Source organism: Macaca thibetana, chromosome 18 (assembly GCF_024542745.1).
Source record: "Macaca thibetana thibetana isolate TM-01 chromosome 18, ASM2454274v1, whole genome shotgun sequence".
NCBI lineage: Eukaryota > Metazoa > Chordata > Mammalia > Primates > Cercopithecidae > Macaca > Macaca thibetana.
The window spans coordinates 48445915-48466822 of record NC_065595.1 but is presented as its reverse complement, the minus strand read 5'-3'; the positions used below and the strand labels follow the sequence as shown (position 1 = coordinate 48466822).

The window sequence follows — 20908 nt, the reverse complement described above, 5'->3', positions numbered from 1 at the left end:
GAGAAATAATCCAAGTAGCTTTGGAATGCTGTCTGATATGGTTTGGTTGTGACCCTAACTAAATCTCACCTTGACTTGTAATAATCCAGGTGAAGATAATTGAATCATGGGGGCGGTTTCCTCCAAGCTGTTCTCGTGCGAGTGAGTTCTCATGATAGTGAGTTCTCACGAGATATCATGGTTTTATAAGGGGCTTGCCACATTGCTGGGCACTCATTCTTTCTCCTGTCACCCTGTGAAGAGGTACCTTTCTCCATGAGTGTAAGTTTCCGGAGGCCTCCCCAGCCATGCAGAACTGTAAGTCAATTAAATCTGTTTCCTTTATAAATTACCCAATCTTGAGCAGTTCTTTATAGAAGTGTGAGAACGGACTAATACACTTTGACCATATAATGCCAGTAGGGAAAAAACACCAATAAATACTCTGATCCTTTTGGTAGATTTGTTTTTCATAGGGATAAGGGTAGAACAACTCTGAATCAAATGTATGTGTATTGTAAGATTGAATGAATGGGTAAATATATTGATGTCTTGGGAGTACAGAGATTTCATTTTGGAAGGAGAGACAGAAACATGGAATGAAGAGCAGGAAAGGCAAGACAGAACTCCTTGGGGTTTGGATTGAAATTAGAGGTATCCATATTAACTCACACTTTTCAGCAGTTATACACACAGACACACATAAACACACACACACACACACACAGACACACATAAACACACACACACAAACACACACACACAAATACACACACACACAGACACACAAACGTATATCTTAGTTTTTTCCTTTCCAAGCAACCAGAAACCGCCCAAATCGTTCCCCACTAAAACGAACCAGGGCTCCCTGGAGAAATTATGAATTCCAAGGGTAGGGCAGAAATGGTACAAGGTGTGCTTGGAACATTTTGTCGTGCCAGAAAGTAAGGTGCTCATAAGATGTGAGAACATGCCAAAAAGACACAGCAACCAGCCTAAATGAGCTCCTACTGCTAAAATCTGGGACAATTTGAGCATCACAATAAATAAAGACCACAATGAATTATAATCTATTGAATAAACAGGAACACCTAAGTCCATGCTGATAGCAAAAAGATGACAAACAAGGAAGACTGGAAAATCATAATTTTGCAACTTATTATTTACTTCATTATTTATTACTATTATACTTTCTACTATTATAACTTTATTATAGTAAAAAATCATTTTATATAAGAATCATCAATAGATGCCAAATTTATAGGAGTTTGATTAAGGAGGTTATATGCATGGTCTTAGTGTCTTTTCCCAGAATGCTTATTCACTGCAAGGGGAGAAAAGTAACTATACAGTGGAGAATATACCTTGGACAGTACCTTGACCAGGTTATCAAATTTAGTATCACCAAAGAGAGGCATACTGACATCCTCTACCTCTGAATGTGACTTCCTGAGAAGTTCATGACCTTGCTTATGTACCATTCTAGCCAAAACTATTATGGAAATCTCATCATGAGGAAATATCAGACAAACCCAAACTGAGAAATATTCTATAAAATACCTGGTGTATATTCTTAACAAAATGTCCATGCCAGAAAAGACAAAGAAAGGCTGAATAACTGTTCCAGATTAACATGAAATAAAGAGAAGTGAAAAGTAAAGCAATAAAGTACACTTTTGGGACATCCGGCCAACTTGGAATCAGGACTATAAATAAAAGTATTGTTATCACTGCTAATGTTCCTGAATATACTGTGTTTACATAAGAAAAAACCCTTATTCTTAGGAAATATACACTAATGTATTAAGGGGTAGGGGACATAATGCATTCAGAAAAAGGTAAGTTATATTACGCATGTGTGTATGTGTATATGGGTGCAGACTGGGGAAACGGGTAAAACAAATGTGCTAAAAAGACAAAAGTTGGTGAATCTGGGTAAAGTGATAGGGTGTCCTCTTTTTATTCTTGCAACAATTCTTTAGAACTGAAATAATTTAAAAATGAAAGGCTGAAAAATGTGGCTTTTCCACATAAACTTTAGAATCATTTTGTCTATGGTTTGTAATGATAATTTTATTGTAGTACATTAAATCTACATGGTGTTTTGGCAAGAAGTGACATCATTGTAATAGCATTTCCAAAGAGGCACATAATTCTCATCATTTATTCAGATCTTTTATTTCCCTTATTAGTATTTAATTCTGCCTGCATTACCAACCCCTGGACACTGCTGTTGAGTCATAGTTGTTGAATACATTTTACTGCTATTCTGCATGTCCAGTGTCTTACTGTAATAGTTCTTTTTTTCAGTTACTTCTCTTGGGATTAGGTGATTATATCTTACACAAATGATGAAAAATTTATCCTTATCCTTTCAATTTTCATCCATTCTCTCTCATAACAGAGTGGTGGTGGTGACAGTGAGCATTTTAGTGTTTCAGATTTTAATGAGAATATTGTCAGTGTTTTAATATAAAAATATGAGAAGTTTTTTTAAGATATTCTTAATCATGTAAGTAATGTCTTTCCAATACTGGTTTTCTAAAAGTTTCTACAAATAAAATTTTTAAAAGTTTTAATAAAATGTTGATTCTATATCCAATTAAGATGGTCATATGTTTATTTTTGTTGTTGTTGTTGTTTTGTTTTTGAGATGGAGTCTTGCTCTGTCACACAGGCTGGAGTGCAGTGGCATGATCTTGGCTCACTGCAACCTCTGCCTCCTGGGTTCAAGCAATTCTACTGCCTCAGCCTCCTGAGTAGCTGGGATTACAGGAGTGAGCCACCATGCCTGGCCCATATGTTCATTTTTCACTTCTCTAATACACTGATGATATAATAGATTCCCAAATATTTAAATAATTCTACATGCTTGAAATAATCTCTACATGATCATAGTACACTTAAGACAATATTGTATAATTCTCTGATAGTACCTGATCTATGATGTGGTCATCTTTGTCACAGATAAGACTGGCCTACAGTTTTACTATGCATGTTTTATCAGGTTTTGGTATCAGGCTTACATTAAACCTAAGCTTGAATTTTTTTCTCACGTTAATAAAAATGTCTGGGTAAAGCAACTGACAATATTCATACCACATACTGAGTGGCGATCAGCAATATGTGTTTAGAAAACTAGGAAAAGCAACCTTTGTAAATAATTTCTTACCTTCTATTCTAGGTCATCTTTGTATAATTTTAATCTTTGGAACAAGTAATTTGTCAATCAACATTAGTACTGTAAAAAACAAACAGCTTTGTTGTTTCCATAGTGAAGTGAATTTCTCTGTAGGAGACATTATAAGTACAGAAATGACAGCACAATATTGTTTTAACGGGAATATATGCTGCTAAAGCTTAGAGTCCATTTTGGATGATTCAGATAAGTATTGCTATTATTTTTTTAACAAGATCTCAACCTAACTGTGTTTACTTTTAGTACTTCAGTATTCATCTGGTTCTAACATAGATGCTAGGGATCTAAATTCAAGCCTAGGAAGTTAAATAAATTTTACTTTTTTTTTTTTTTTTTTTTTTTTTTTTTTTTTTTTTTTTGAGATGGAGTTTCGCTCTGTCGCCCAGGCTAGAGTGCAATGGTGTGATCTTGGCTCACTGCAACTTCCACCTCCTGGGCTCATTTGATTCTCCTGCCTCAGCTTCCCAAGCAGCTGTGACTACAGGCACGTGCCACCATGCTCAGCTAATTTTTGTATTTTTAGTAGAGATAGGGTCTCACCATATTGGCTAGGGTGGTCTTGAACTCCTGACCTTGTGATCCGCCCGCCTCAGCCTCCCAAAGTGCTGGGATTATAGGCATGAGTCACTGCGCCTGGGCGGCTTTTTATTTGGAATAATTTCAGATTTGCAGAAAAGTTACAAAGGCAGTACAGAAAGTTCCTGTATACCCTTTACTTAGCTTCTGTTAACATCTTATGTGACCATGGCATGTTTATCAAAACTAAGAAATTTACATTAGTACAATACTGTTACATAAAGTACAAGTTTTATTTGGATTTCACCAGTTTTTTCCCATGAGTGTCATTTTGATATCCCAGGATCAAGCCAGGATACTACATCGCCTCTAGTCCTCTGATCTGTGAATTTCTTGGCTTTGTTTCTAAGGCTTTGACAGTTTTGAAGAATATAGCTTAGGGTTTTTGTTTGTTTAGAGCTAATATATCATGTGTAAATGACAGTGCTTGACACATACAAGGGCTTTCCTTTTCCACAGGACCTGCAGTTTCAAGTTTTCAGTTATTATTATTTTTTTTTTTCTCGGCTTTTTTTTTTTTTTTTTTTAAAAGAGACTGGGTCTTGCTATGCTGCTCAAGCTGTATTTCAATTTCTGGGCTCAAGTGATCCTCCTGCCTCAGCCTCCCAAGTGGCTGGGACTAGAGGAACAGGCTGCTTTGCCTGGGTCCTGGTTTCAGTTATTTTATCTCTTGACTTAGGTCACCAAGAATCATCTGCTATCAATTTTAGCTTTTGGTTTATCCCTAAGGCTTTTACTTGCAACCAGCATCTAGTTAAACTTATAAAAATATAGATCAAAGGTCAGTAAACTACTACCCACAGTCCAAACCTAGCCCACGACTTGGTTCTGTAAATAAAGTTTTATTGGGACACTGCCACACCCATTCATTTATAAATAGTCTATAGCTTTTTATACGCTATGATGGCAGTGCTGAGTAGCTGCAACAGTGACTGTACAGCTTGCAAACTCTAAAATACACGCTCTCTGTTCCTTTACAGTAAAAGTTTGCTGATACTGGGTATAGATGGATGAAAAGAACCATGGCCTTTGGAAACTGACAGGTACAATACTATTAGCTAAACTACAAGCTGAGTTTGAATCTTGCCTTTACAGTGTAGTGACCACAGACAAAATGCTTTTAGTTTTTTGAGCCTTAGGTTCCTCACCTATAAAATGGAACACCACCATCTATTTTGCAGGCTAAGTGAATGTATGTAAACAAATGCTTACAGTGCTTGGCACATGGTAGGCTCTCAATAAATGGAGGCCATCGTTACCCTATTATTTTTATTAACAAACCATTTTACTTCTTTAAATTGTTTCACATTGCCTTTCACATCTCTGTATTTTCACATGGATTTCTAAGTTTTTGTTTCCTACTGTGTTCAAGCCCAAACCACTACTTCCAAGCATTATCCTTCTCTCTGTACTGAATACTGTTCATGTTTTTATTGACTATGTTATCCCAGAATAAAACTTAATGCCAGAATAGAGCCTGAAATATCATTACAATTATATCCCAAAGGATGTGAACATACGGAAATAATTCAAAATATACCATTTTAGAATAGTCTAGTCTGCAAAACTCTCAGCTGCACTGTTATACTTCCTTTTTATTAGAACTTTGTGAAAAACTTGGCAAGTCACCCATTTGAATAAAGATGGAGACAGGGATGGAGACAGGGATGAAGATGCAGACAGGGATCTGCAAACTAAAAAATACGTTTCTATCTGTTTAAATCAATATTTACTAAATTTTTCCTAATTTATCTTTATAAACATACACCTTCCAGAATTAAGAAATAAGTCTAGTGAAGTACTGCACAGCAAATGAACTGAAAGATAATGTTCACCAGTTTTTGAGACTCATATCAGACAGTACACATACAGAATAAGCAGATCAAAGTTATCCTTACTAAATGTCACTATCTGGGCACATTCAACAGTTTTGTCTACATTTTCGTGTAGGTGTGTACTTCTTAAGTAACTTACTCCTACTCTCATACATAAAAATGCGTAACATACGTGAGAGCAATCTGCAATCCCATGCTTCCAACTCTGAAGTCATTATTAATGCTAACAATTAGCCCTGAATAAATTATAAAACTAACGTACTGACCAAATTTTGTGGTCACTGCCAGTGACAGATGAAAAATCTCATAAATAACTTCTCTTTCCTTAGCAGTAGAGCCAAATCGTCTCCTCAGGTTTCTACAGATGTAATTTATTTGCATAATTTCTTTCCTCTTTTTTTAATAGCAAAAGAAACAATGCATTCTGTCTAAGTGCTTCCGTATGTGTGTCTGGTTAACATTTCCAGTTTCAGTGTTTCCTGAGAGGAAGTAATTCGAAGTGTGTTATCTAAACAACTCTAATAGGTCTAATCCAGGAAACTATCAGGGTTTTACTTTTTACTGCTCATAATGCCGCTCAGAATTAATATCCCATGGTCAAGAAACATTTTAAAACACTGACGTAAAATTTTAAGCTTGTGGACATGCACACATTCTCTCTCTCTCTCTCTCTGAAGGTTCTGGCAATAGGAAATCTGTTCTCTAACAATTGTTCTAATAACAATTGTTCAAACATGTAAGAGGTTAAAATTCCAACTCATAAGATAAAATCAGGAATGATCTGATTGATATATAGGTTATATAGACAATATTTGATTAGTATTATGTTATGTCTTCCCAAATTAAATTTTCATTACTCTTTATTTTAGGAAAATGACAGCAAATGAAAGAAAATTGCATTAAGAGTTAAGATAAATGTTAATCCTAGGGGTTTTTTATATATATATATATATATATATATATATATATATTTTTTTTTTTTTTTTTAACACAAAATAGGGCAAGAATGACAAGTACAATGGCAAAGGTTTCATTTGTGATGCCACAGCAGAGGGCTTGCCAACTGGTAGTTTTTCAGAGGGCCCAAAATCTCAGATGACAAAAAAAGCACAGCTATCTTCAAACATTGAAATAATTAACCTCGCAATTGTATCCAATTTATCATTCTGAATGGATCTTGAAAATAATGACATCTGACTCACCCTAAAGGAAACATATAATTTTGAAAAACTGGAAAATAAAAAGTGGCTATATCTAAATACATTCCATTTTCATTTTAAATATCCCTTTTCACATCTGACGAAATTCAGGTTGCGCAGGAATCAGTAATTTCTGACCTCTCTGGACCATAGCCAAGAACGAGGCAGTGAGCTAACCAAAACGATGGGATGTTGTTGACGTTAGGGCTTATGGTGAAAGCCTGTGAGGTCCTTAAATCAGTGTACTGATTCCTAAAACTCCACTAAACATGATTGCCAATTTACAGCCTTAGCAAAACTGAAGTGAAAAATTAAACTAAAAATAGGGACTGTTAAGAAAGATATTCTGAAAAAGACACAAGAAGCAAACAAGACAACAAACCTTTCAAGGTTTTTAAACAAAAAAATTTAAAAAAATTAAATTATGAGACCATAAAATATCAAATTCTCAGGGCTGATGGTCTCTACATATAAAGGCAAAAGTTATACTCATCTCAAGTGGGGCTGAGTGCTTTCATCAATTATAAAACCGGAGACAGTGGCAAGTTTAAATTTTGTTCAAGTACTGTCTTTAAGATAGTAGAAAATGTATTATAAAATACTGAAAGGAAATTATAGTCATTTTGGACAAAATTCTGTTAACATTCACAGTTACTCCAAAAACTGGCTAGTTAGAACTACTCATGCCCTAAAGACTCCAGAGAGTAGGTAGAAAATGCTGGAGCAAGTAATTCTTACCCATTTTGAAAAATCACAGGAAAAGATGGTCTCTCTGACATTATTATTAACTTAAAATGCATGATTCTTTTTCTGAATTCTTGAGATGGAAACTAAGAATCACATTTTAAACAAGGAATGGTGAGTTACAACTGAACTACACTCTGGAAACAAAACAAAAAACCCCGAAGAATACTAAATGTTTCAGTACTACTAGCTTGTATGATTTTACAGGACAACCACAGGATGGCCCATGTACGCAGAGCAAAGTCTACTAATAAACTATTTTTGTGTTTTCAAAGACAAAAAATGACCAGGAGGATGGCAGAGCATAAGTAGTTATAACAAGAGTAGAATCACAAGCGGCCCAGTCTGTAGTTTTTTCTGCTAAAATGAATAAAGAAAGTAACATAGGCAGGGCGCAGTGGCTCACACCTGTAATCCCAGCACTTTGGGAGGTCAAGGCAGGCAGATCACTTGAGATCGGGAGTTTGAGACTAGCCTGACCAACATGGAGAAACCCTGTCTCTACTAAAAATACAAAATTAGCCAGGCATGGTGGTGCATGCCGGGAATCCCAGCTACTCGGGAGGCTGAGGCAGGAGAATTGCTTGAACCCAGGAGACAGAGGTTGTGGTGAGTTGAGATTGCGCCACTGCACTCCAGCCTGGGCAACAAGAGTGAAACTCCGTCTCCTCCCCACCCCCCGCCCCCCAAAAGAGAAGGCACAGTCTAACTGGTCAGCAGAAGTGAAAAGTCTTCATTTTTTCAGCACTTTTTCAGATGGCAACTTTTAAAAGTGTAACTAATATGTTAAAATAAAAGGCACATGGATTGCATCAAATCTACGACTTTAGAAAATATATTGGCTGCTTTTCAGTAACTTGGAAGTCTTGGAAGACATTCAGAGTTTGGTATCAAGTTGCATTAATCATATTAAACTTTAAAATCTGTGCTTATTTATTCAGCAATGCATTTTAGTCATGTCGGTGTATCTTTAACACTGCTTCAAGCAACAATATAAGACCCCAACCTCTGGTCTGGCTGTTTTATTAATACTGGTTAGCACTCTAAAAATTGTGGGTTAAGACCTTATGGAGTTTGAAGGAGTTCATTCTGACATGTGATGTTTAAATTATCAGAAACTACATTGATATTGATAGAGTGAAAAGATCAAAATAAGTGTGAACAAATGTGAACATGAAAGAGCCAATCCTCTAAGATGGATCCTGAATGGCTAACCGGGTCTAAATTTAAAAGACAGCCAACCAACCATTTGCTGACTGGAGGTCACACATGTGCTCTGAGCTCCTGGAAAACCCATGCCTCCATTCAACTTTGGGACTTTCAGAGCTAATGCGAACCAACCAATTAGAACTCACCAGCCTCAGGCAATCAGGGCTCAGCAGCACTAACTAATTGTGTTTCAATCCTTCATTTGCTATATGGACTGACTGAGAACTTGAGTGGGCACTGTTGCTATAAAACCCGGGACCCTCCCTTTGTTCTCTGAAATTGCATCTTCATTTTACACTGAAGGCTATCTCTCCACAGTCTGCAAATTGTTCACTGGAAGAGTCTTTCCTTCAAATTCCTATTTCAGAGAACTTTTGTTCATATAAGCTGCAAGATTTTATTTTTTAAATACTGGCACCATACTTTACTATTAATAAGATATAAAAAGGTACATGTATAACATTCATAAAAGCTGCCAAATCCTGTGTGTCAGACCATAAATGTTTCAGAAATACAAATGACAGGATTTTGGTTATACTGCACTACATGCCATAATGATTGAACATGTTTGTATTTTTTAAAAAGGACAATAAATTAAACTGTACAAGCTATTGTGTCAAAGTGAAAGTACATTCTGATCACAATCTTGGGCCTTATCTCAAATCCACAGAGTGTGATGGAGCAGAGAGGTGACTGGATTGTATTAGGAGACCTGGTTTCTATGTTGGGCTTTGCTGCTGAGTCATTTTGTGGCTTCACATGAATCAATGAAGTCAGCTAACACAGCTGTTTCTCAGTTTTCATATCTGCTAAAAGAAGTATGATTAGGCAACGTGGAAGGGCCTTTCCAGATCTCAAATGTGATGATTATAACAACTCAAAGTCTGTAAACTTCCTAGTCCTGTTGGATAATTTATATAGTATTTTATCATTTTACTCTTGGTCACGTTTCTTAGTATTGCAAGACTCTAGTTTTTTCACTTAAGTTCTCTGAAACTTATGTTTTCTCCAATTACAAAGAGGCACCTCTGGGTATACATACACAATGGAATACCATTCAGCTTTAAAAAGGAGGAAAATCATGTTATCTGTGGCAACATGAATGAACCTGGAGGGTATTATGCTAAGCAAAATAAGCCAGGCACAGAAAGACAAATACCACATGGTCTCATTTATATGTGGAAACTAAAAACATCACACTCATAGATACAGAGAGAATGGTGGCTGTGAGAGGCTGGAGAGTGGGGAGAATGGGAAGATGCTGGTCAAAGGGTACATGTTCCAGGTAGAATGGGGGAAAATAAGTATTGAGAGGTGATGGAAATGTTAATTAGCTTGATTCAACCATTCCACACTGTATACGTGTATCACAGCATCACTTTATCAATATCCAAAGAAAAGGTACCGCTGAAATCCTTCTCCCCACATCACAGTGGCTCTGCTGCTAGGCACTGACACCCCAGCCCACAGCAGGTACCAAAGCAGTTAATCAGAAGCTGATATGCTGGTGACAGGGCTGTCACCTCAGCTCCTGGCCAGACGATGCACACAGTACGGAAGTGGTTCTGAAGAGGTCGAGGCAGGCAGAGGCGGCGACTGTATACCACATCTGACTGAACTTCACATTCCTGAGGGGGTAACTTTCTCTAATGGAGACAATGTAAACTTGTTACTTTGCCTCTGGGGAAATCTATGCTGGAACAGCTGAAAGTATGGCTCTCACTAGCTAGCTGGAGCTAAAATAGCAACATTATAGTATCCAGATTAGGGTATTTGGGCTCTCAGACTTGAGAGTCGTAATTTTAATGTAGAAAGCTTCTGGATTACATCAGTGAAGACAGGATGCCTCGGACCCAGTGCCAAATCGAAGGCCACCCTTTTCCCCCTCTCTCTCTATAACTGTCACAGTAAAGATAGAACTTAAATTAAAACTTAATTGGTTAGTCATTATTTTGATGGCAGAAAATGCAGGCGGGGTAAATTTTCTCATCTTTATTGGGCTGAGTTTGAAAGGCTGGAAGACATTTAAAATAATTCAGTAGTTAGTAGTGTAGTAAGGTCTCCAAAAAAGTATTTGAAGTGAAGGGGTATTTCGAAACCACAACAAAGAACAGCTACTATGTACTGAGTTGTTAACAGTAAGTCACTAGGGAGAAAGTATTACATAAAGAGTAAGCAGGCCAGGCATGGTGGCTCGTGCCTGTAATCTCAGTATTTTGGGAGGCTGAGGCGGGAAGATTGCTTGAGGCCAGGGATTCAAGACCAGCCTGGGCAACATTGTGAGATGTTCATCTCTACAGAAAAATTTTAAAAATCAGCCAAGTGTAGTGGTGCATGCCTGTAGTCCTAGCTATTTAGGAGGCTGAAGCAGGAGGATCACTTGTGCCCAGGAGTTTGAGGCTGCAATGAGCTATGAGAGCGCCACTGTACTCCAGCCTGAGTGACAAAGCATGTTTCTTAAAAAAAAGAAAGAGGGAGAGAGAGAGAGAGAGAGAGAGAGAGAGAGAGAGAAATAAGAGAGGTGAAAAAAAGAAACAGAGAAAGAGGGAGGGAGAGGAAGGAAGGGGAGAGGAGGGATAAGAGAAAAGAGGCCAGGCACAGTGGCTCACCCCTGTAATCCCAGTACTTTGGGAGGCCAAGGAGGGTGGATCACTTGAGGTCAGTTCAAGACTAGCCTGGCCGACATGGCGAAACCCCGTCTCCAATAAAAATACAAAAATTAGCCAGGAATGGTGGCGCACACCTATAGTCCGAGCTACTCGGGAGGCTGAGGCAGGAGAATCACTTGGACCTGGGAGGTGGAGGTTGCAGTGAGCTGAGATCACACCATTGCACTCCAGCCTGGGTGACAGAGTGAGACTCTGTCTCAAAAAAAAAAAAAAAAAAAGAAAAGAAACAGAAGGAGTAAGTGAAATAATCTGTGGTGGGAATTTTTTAAATGTGAAACTAAACTTTTTATGATTTTATGTTCTGAACCAAGGATTGGCAAACCTTATCTTACAGGTCAAGATAGCAATAATTTTAGGCTCTATAGGCTATATAGATATATATATCTATATATTTTGGGTTGGATAATCCTTTGTTATGAGAGCCTGTCCTGTGCATATAGTCTCCGCTGCAACTACTTAATTGTGCTGTTGGCATAAAAGCAGCCATAGACAATACATAAACACATGGACATGGCTTTGTTCCAATAAAACTTTATTTACAAAAACAGGCAGTTTGCCCACAGACTAGCTTGCCAGCCCCCTTATTAGACATTTGCAAAGTACTTGAGTGCATTACTTTACTTAATTCTGATGACAAATCTATGAGGTGGGTAGTATCAGTTCCATTTTGTAGGTGAAGACACTGTGGGCTCAGGTTGTGTGACCCACCCATGGTCAGAGTCAATGCCTAGGGCAGGGTTCTGAACTCAGCTCTGAGTTCAGAGCCTGAGCCACTACATAGTCCAACTCACTCTTTAGATCATGGTGGCCTGCTTGGAGAAAAATATATGGCTTGAAAATTGTTAGTGCAGCTGTTTTTATTATTAAAAGGAGGGGTATGAGCCTTCAGTTGGAATGGGCAACTCAGAAAGAGGACATTTTCTGACTTTGGAAGTAAACATGAGAAGAAAGGTGGTTAATGAAAAAACGAAGAGAGATAAGAGAGAGAAAGCCTATTACAGTTAAAAAAAAAACCCCACAAATATGCAGGAAAGCAAGTAAACAAAAACAGTATTCTTACCCTGAAAACTAAAAACCAGATGGATAAAGAAAAAAAATGTGAAAGAGACAGGTGACTGCTATTCCCAAAACATGGAATTCCTTTAGCTTTGCAGGGATTAGAGGAGATATAAACAAATGATCAGTGAGAGGTATCCTGCCCACATAGCCTTTTATTTTCTTGACTCTCTCATCTCCATTTTCTGTTTCTACTACCTCAGCTGCTCACTCAAATGGACATACTTAGATTGGAAAATAGAGCTACTCCTGTCATTACTGACCTCACTGCCTAAAGTTAAATTTCAAGAGTTTTATACTCTACCACCACCTCCTATTTCGCATCTCATTTTCTCAAACATATCTATCTCATAAGTCCAACTTTCATTGGGGCTACACTTCTATTCACACTTGGTTAGCCAGTAGCGATTCTTCTTTTTTTGTTGTTTTTTGAGATGGAGTCTCACTCTGTCACCCAGGCTGGAGTACAGTGGTGCAATCTCGGCTCACTGCAACCTCTGCCACCCAGGTTCAAGTAATTCTCCTGCCTCAGCCTCCCGAGTAACTGGGATTACAGGCGGGCACCACCATGCCCAACTAATTTTTGTATTTTTAGTAGAGACTGGGTTTCACCATATTGGCCAGGCAGGTCTCGAACTCCTGACCTCAAGTGATCCATCCGCCTTGGCCTCCCAAAATGCTGGGACTGCAAGCATGAGCCACTGCACCCAGCCCCCAGTGAGGATTCCATGGCTCAGTGCGACCTGTCACTCACTCTAGGGAACACTCCATCAACATCTTTTCTGATCTCTGCTATATTCACTGGGAGAACCTCAACTCTGATTAAACTCAGCTCCTTTTCTACTCTATACCTGCATCGAGGGAGCTGAAAATGGCTGCAAGAAAGAAAGGGTGGTGCTGAGTAATCTCACTTGAAACTTACCTTGACAAAACTCTAGGACCACCCCACTGTACTGTCCTGGTTAACTCACTTTCCAGTCTCAGAGCTGATTATTATTTGCTTCCTATCAAGGCCACCAATGACCTTCACATTTTGCTAAATTTTATGGTTAGTTCTCAGTCCTCATCTAATTCAATTACTAAGTAGCATTTGACACAGTTGCTCATTCCTTCTTGAATCTTGGCTTCTGGGACACGATATGCTCCCAGCCATCCTCCTACCTCACTGCTATCCCATCCAGTCTTCTCTTCTAGACCCCTAACTGCTGGGGTACTCCAGGGCTCAGTCCTCAGAGCTCTTCTCCTTTTAATCTTGTCTGTAGGTTAATGCTTCTCAACCTTGGCACTACTGACATTTTGGGTTGGATAATCCTTTGTTATGAGAGCCTGTCCTGTGCATCACAGAACGTTTAGCAGCAACCCCACCTTCTACCCACTAGATAACAGTAACATCCTCCACCCTGCAGTCATGACAATCAAAACTGTGTACAGACACTGCCAATGTCCCCTGAGGGACAAAGTCACTCCTGGTTGAGAACCACTGGTATAGGTAAAATCAACTAGACCCGTGGCTTCAAATGTCTTCCAGAAGATGATGAGTCCCAGCTATATATTCTGAGCCTATTATCTAAGCTCCTGGCCTGCAGATCCAACTGATTCTTGGTATCTCCACTTGGAGATAGTATTAATGCTTGTTTATGTATTTATCTTCTACCTCCCCTACTAGACTAATTTCCATGCAGTGAGGGACTTGCATATTCACCATTCAGCCCCAGTGCCTGGAGTAGTGCTGGGCATATAGTAGGTGCTCAAAATATATGTGCTGGTTAAAGAATTAAACACTTAATACATATGAATTCATTTCATGCAGTTAATCAATGATGGGGGCAATCAAGCAGGTAGTTTTCAACACATCAAGGTATCTTTTAAAGACAAATTTTAGTTCCAAATTAAAAATAACGTTTCATTTTTAAACAAATGTATAAATAGTACTAGTATTCGCCAGTACATTTAAAATTTGAAGTTTAAATTTTGCTACAGTTTGGGAAGAAACCCAGAACTAGAGTTCCCATTCTTTCAATACTTTTGCTTTATTTTATATTCTCATTATGATTAATTTCAGTTTGGACTTGTAAATACATATATCAAAATACATATGTATATTTATTTCTAATAATAATTATGTCTTTTGACTATCATGATGCCAGATAACTATCAATTTTTAACTGCAAGTGCTTTTCTCAGTGGTTTATCCTTTTGGTTTAATTTATGCTGTATCTGAAGTAGAGGACAGAGGGTGAAATCTTCTAAGGAGGTTTGAAATCTTTCTTTAAAAAACTGCTTCTTGGATAATAGCTACATTTATGAGTAAAGAGTATTGTTTTTAATTTTTTCCTACCTTCTCCATGAGAATAACCAAAATCCCATTTCTTTAACTCCTCCCCTGCTTAGTTCTTAGTTCTCACACAGACAATAATCCAGTCTTTTTTTTTTTTTTTGAGACAGAGTCTCACTCAGTCACCCAGGCTGAAGTGCAGTGGTGCGATCTCAGCTCCCCGCAATCCCTGCCTCTTGGGTTCAAGCGATTGTCCTGTCTCAGCACCCCCACAAGTAGCTGGGATTACAGGTGTGCGCCACCAGCCCAGCTAATTTTTGTATTTTTAGTAGAGATGGAGTTTCACGTTGGTCAGGCTCGTCTCGAACTTCTGACCTCAGGTGATCCAACCGCCTCAGCTTCCCAAAGTGCTGGGATTACAGGCATGAGCCACCATGCCCTGGCTTAATCCAGTCTATTTTTAATTAAAGAAGACCATGACTTCCAGCCTTTATTTTTGGTCCAGGTAGTATCCAGACAAACTTTTCGATAACTATCCTTAGTTTATTTATTTACTTGTGTGTTTATCACTAAGCACAAAACCTTTTGTGTATATCTTTATGTAAATTTCCTGAGGTTCCTATAACAATCCTTCTTTGAACAGAATTGAATAAATGACTCATGCAAGCTAGAGGTGATGGCACCTTAAAACTCCATAAGTAACAGACTAGAAATATTAAATATTTATGTTTGCACAGCACGGAACTCAACCCAAATCCAATTAGTTTTATGGATGCTATAAGCTCACATTTCACACACTTAACTGTGCCTTTGAACTCTTAAATGATATTCTCTATCAAACACATTTTAATGAATACATTCAGTCATGGTACTCTATATTTAAAAAAGAACTCTAACAAAATGTATAAATTTCAGTATTATCCTCTCAGTCATTCCTGATTTAATACAAATTCACCAAGAAAAGTTGCTAAAGGCATTTTTAAAAAACAGTATACATGAGCAATATGTGACCAAAGATGGAAATGCTGCATTTTAATACTGGAGAAAATCTTTAAAAATCACTTTAAAATTTACATTTGATTTCTTATTGTTTATTAGCAAATGAAATATTTTTCTAGAAAGGAGTTTAAAACTACTAACTTTCCTTTCTAAAAAAAACTTCTTTTTTTCATTTAGAGAATTCTAAATATGTTTTAGGGAGAAATTTAAATCATATCAAAACACTAAAGGAATAGGATTTAACTTCTGACCAATGAGTCTAGGTATGTTTAAAAATGAACATGTTTGCACAAGTTTTCACTGTAAACAAATGCAAGCTGTCTTGACCGCTCATATACTAGGGCCACTGAAAAAGTTAAAAATGATAAATATTTTTGTATGTAAGCATAATTTACTTAGTAAAGATTTTTACAAAATATAAAATCTCACTCATCTTAATAATAAAACTAAAAGAGCGTAGACCAAAGCAGCTGTATTTGAGAACTGGAAGAAGAAATGACTTAGCTTAGACAATGAAATGGGCAGAACCATTTCTCCAATAAGGGGCTGTTCTGGACATCTCCTCCCTTTCCTGAAGAGTGTGGGTGGAGTGACTCATCCACAAAGACACTGCTGCATTCTTGGGCCAACAACACACCATGTAGTCTGTTTTTCACATAGAGTGGATTTCTAAGAAACAGGAATCTTGCCCCGCTAAACCTTGAAATGTTCCGAGAATGTGATTTAGGTGGACTTTGGGCTGAAATGACATTAAGGAGAAAACCCCTTCAATGTGAACACTTTCTAAAGTGTTTTATAACTGTGGGTATTGCTGGAGAAAACGTAGAGGATTTGCAGGCAACACGATGGGCCTGGTTGGTGGCTTGCTTCTCTGGTCAGTCCCTCTTCAGCAGCAAGGCTAGTCAAAGAACCTCGCTCAACATCTGGACGGGGATTGTACTGTCCCTTTAAGAATGCAGAACAAATGGAGCACAGCAAACACTATATAGCTTTTCTCTGGGCAACATCAGTTTTCTTTGTGTATAGTGAAATAGATAGTCCGCAAAAAATGGAATGAATACATGCTGACTTCAAGCAATGCTTAGACACCTATTCTTTCTCTGTATTTTTTTCTTTCTTTCTTTTTAAAATAAGTGCTTGGTATTCTTTAGTTTCATCATATCCCTTTTGCTCCCAGAAGTGGAGATCTGGCTAAACACTGTTACATATTAGGAAATGAAGTCCAAATTTAAAAAAAAATATCACTTATCTGCCTCAACAGCTACAGTTTTGAACTCAGATATCAGTTTTAAATTCTAACAAAAGATAATGCTAATAAATACAGAAGCAGTCAGGGAGTCAGGGCAGCTACAATATACGTGGTTTTTGGCTACTGCCACTAACCCATTAGGAAGGTGAAACTCTCCTGGGAGACACAGATGAACACTTACTGTGTACATCCAGACTTGAAAGTTAAATTATCTTTAGTGAATGTAAATATTTGGTGCTTCAAGAGCTACCTTCACGTTGAATGTGATATCCTCCATGACGTACACGCGTTCAGGAAATGCCTTAGCCACCTCCTCCACACTGTTGAAATATTGCACTGGCTCCTTTATATCTCGGTCTTGTTCCAGCAGCTTGAATTGCCCTAAAACACATGATAAACAGAAGAGATCTAAGATGTTTATGCTGGACTGCTGTTACCACGGCAACAGCATCCTCTCTCTTTAGTCCAGCCCTTCCTTGTCAAAGATTCCTGTTCATCATTAATTTTTTTAAAAAAGGCATTATGGTAGGTTCCATCAAACTAGAAGGTAGAGAGATTTTAAAATCAGCTTTAAAATGAAAATAAACTGCATTCTTTTTGTTTACGTTTAGAGTTTATTCCCAGATGTCCAAAATCAAACTGAATGAATGCTTACTTGCTGTTTGATTTCAAAGTGAAAACTCACTTTGTTATAAATGGTTGTTTCTAACAGTAAGTTAAACATTGAAGTTACCTTGCCCATTAGTTGTAATAAGAACCACACATTTACATTCCAAAACCAAGTCTTAGAAGCCTGGGAGAGCTAAGTTTTTAAAATTAGTATTTACATTTTTTTTGCAAATAGAACAAAACGATATAATGGATTCCTGGCTTTCACATAACTCATATTCTTGGTTATAACAATATGCAGGTCATGTCTAGGGCTCATGAGCTGCTGTAATGTGTGATGCTGCTGAGGCAGAAGCATGGAGCAGCAGCAGACAGCTGTCTGGTGAGCTTCCTCCCAACCACTGAGCCCACCGGCCACTCAGCCTCTGGAGCTCCACGTGGCTCCTTTCTTTCCTTTTACTGCTATATATGAAAATCATGCGAGTAGGCCATATCACGGTCTCCACAATTCACAGGATTTATGAAGAACTTTGAACATATTCCTAAAATATCAAGGATCTATCATGTTGTTTACATTTTCAGTATCTGTGACCCTGCTGCAGCATTTGAGAAGAAGGGTTTTCAGTTTGGAATCAAGACCATACGCAACCATGTCAGGGATACAGTGTTTCTTAGTAGTTGTTTTCTGAATCCTGGCTATAATGTAATACTTCAGAAACATAAAAGGAATTAAAAGCTATCATGGGGCAGATCTCTCAGGCAGAAACAGGAAAGCTTTCATTCATAATCTCAACACAATTTTTTGAGCATCTACTAGGTGAAGACATTATTCTAGATGCTGGAGATCCATCAATTAATGGAATTAACACAAATCTCTGTTCTCCCAAAGCTTACATTCCAGCAGGAGATGGATACTATAATACACGAGTAAGAGTATACCATGGTAGAAGGTGAGAAGTGCTATTAAATTTAGGGCAGGGTGTGGGGGATGGAGAGCGCAGGGAGAACAGTCAGTGTTGCTGAGACGGTGACCTTTGGTGTAGGTGAGGGAGGGTAGTGCTTGGTAGTTGCAGGTAGAGGTCTCAGAATTCTAAGACTAGGCAACAGTCTGCCCAAAGACTCTCAGGTGGGTGGGGTGCCTGCCTGGCGTACTGCCACTATGGCTGGAGTGGGATAAGGGAAGAGGGAAAAGAAAGAGCAGTAGCAGGAGGCAGACTGTATACGGCCTTTAAAGAGTTGCACTCTTCACCTGAGTGGAATGGGGATTTGAGCAGAGAGGAGGTAATCTAACCAATGCTACAGAAGGATCCCTCTAGCTGGCATGTTGAGAAGATCATAAAGGTGCAAGGCACAGAGGAAGACGACACCAGGTAGAAGGCTCCTACAATAATTTGGGTATGACATGGCAGGGGCTGGGAAGTGGTAACAAAGTGTGAGGATTCCGGCCTGAACAACTCTGAACAGAGCTGACATTGACTGAGACGGGGCAGCTTTGGAGGGTGAAGGGAGCATCAGGGGTTCAGTCAGGACAGGTAAGTCTGAGATGTCTATTGGACATGCAAACAGAGATGTTCAAAAAGTTCTTAGATAGACACAGAAGTGTAGTGGTCAGGAGAGAAGTCTGGCTGGAAAGAATAAATCTGGCATTCATCAGCACACAGATGCTATTTGAAGCCATGACATTTTGATGATGATGACCATGGGCTTGAGTGTGGACAGAGAAGAGGTCCAAGGTTTGAATCCTGGGAGACTGAGAAGGACTGGCCAGGGGAGTGAGAGGAAAACCAAGAGGGGTGCATCCAAGAAGCAAGGTGATCTGATTCCTCCCATGAGCAGGGAGGGGATGTCAAATGCTGCTTACTGGACAGTGAAATGAGGATTGAAAACTGTAGGATTCAGCAACTTGTATTTAATTGAGGACTTCAACAAGAGCAGCAGAAGACTTCAAGAGCTAGGCCAAAGGCTTGGCTGAACTGGATTGAAGGCAGCCTGGGAAGAGAGAAATCAGAAATAATAAGAACGGACACCAGATGATATTTTGGGAGTTCTGCTATAAAACAGAGAAGAGAGATGGAACAGAGGCTACTGACAGGAAGCAGAAGTGAGATGTAGGGAATGTTTTTATTTTCCTTAGTATGATGGGAGAAGAAACAAGCATGCTTGCATGCTGATGGGAACGACCAGCAGAGGGGGACAAGATGATGACAGGAGGAATGATTGGAACCCAATCCTTGAGCAGGCAGAGAAGGTGCATCTGATGTTGAAATGGAGGAGTTGCTTTTAGACAGGAGCACAGGTCGTTCATCTCCAGCCCCAAAAGATGCAGCAGTGGAAGCTGTTGGAAGCTTCTAATTTTTCCAGCCAAAGTTGGAAGGAAGGTATCGGTTGAGAATAAGGTTGAGAGAGGAGTTGTTAGAAGGTTAAGGAAAGAGGAGAAGGTTGTTAAAAAGTCCAATCAGAGTGAACAACGTAGTATGATTGCTGGGCAGCATTTTTTAAGTTCCTTAATGGTCATTAATTAAAAGTAAAACCACAGAGTACGGTTGTGTTTTTGTCCAGCCAAAGTCAGATGCACAGAGGCTGGTACAAAGTAGCCAGAGATTCGGATTCAGCCAGAGCTGAGACTACCAAGTGAATATGAGAAGTGAGAGGGGCAAAGGAGTCAGGATGTCACAGGGAGCAATTATGCCATCTGAACATGGACCCTGAGCTGGATAAAATGGACACAAGATCCTGGGTGGGAGGGAAGGGGGTCCAGGAAAAAAGTAATGGGATCAATGGATCATGGATTTTGATGGAATTGAGTTTTGAACCCTAGAGGGAGTGAGCGCAAAGGCCATGCAGAGGAGAGATGTCAGTGTATGCAGTTGAGAAAATGGAATGATGGAGTTGTTGGTGATGATGTGGTCTAAGGTGATGATGTCTGCTAAAGGCTGAGATGGCAAACAGCTAAAGGACTGAGAAGCCCAGGGGTATTAAAAGGATCATATTTCCAAGGAAAATCCTCCTTGATAAGGAGAGAAGTATTTCTGGAGAGAATAACAGTAAGCCAGGAACTAAAATGATGTCACAGTGAGGACAGAATCCTAGGCTTAGTAGGTAACTAACAATGATGGGGTAGTGGGTGATACAGTCTGATGAACAAGAGGTTTAAAGCCTGGTGGACAAGTGGTTTAAAGCATAGAGTTTTAGGGAATTGTGAAGTGGAATGGTAAAGGTGATGAGGAAGAATAAAGAGACCATTTATACTCCTCTACTTTGGGGCAAAAAATAGAGCTGTAACCTGAAAGGGCTTCTCTCAGGGAATATC

The 20908-nt window shown here is 38.8% G+C and overlaps 1 protein-coding gene across 3 annotated transcripts in view; it reads right to left on the bottom strand.

Annotated features, from left to right (window-relative positions):
- Positions 1 to 20908, bottom strand: part of GAREM1 (GRB2 associated regulator of MAPK1 subtype 1) — a 199554-nt gene that overhangs the window by 27883 nt on the left and 150763 nt on the right. For 2 of the 3 annotated variants that reach the window (XM_050768270.1, XM_050768271.1), the window contains exon 3: positions 17240 to 17370. The exons of the other annotated variant lie outside the window; for it this stretch is intronic. In XM_050768270.1, the coding sequence (XP_050624227.1) occupies positions 17240 to 17370 (131 nt within the window). The remainder of the gene's footprint in view (positions 1 to 17239; positions 17371 to 20908) is intronic. 3 annotated transcript variants of the gene reach the window in all.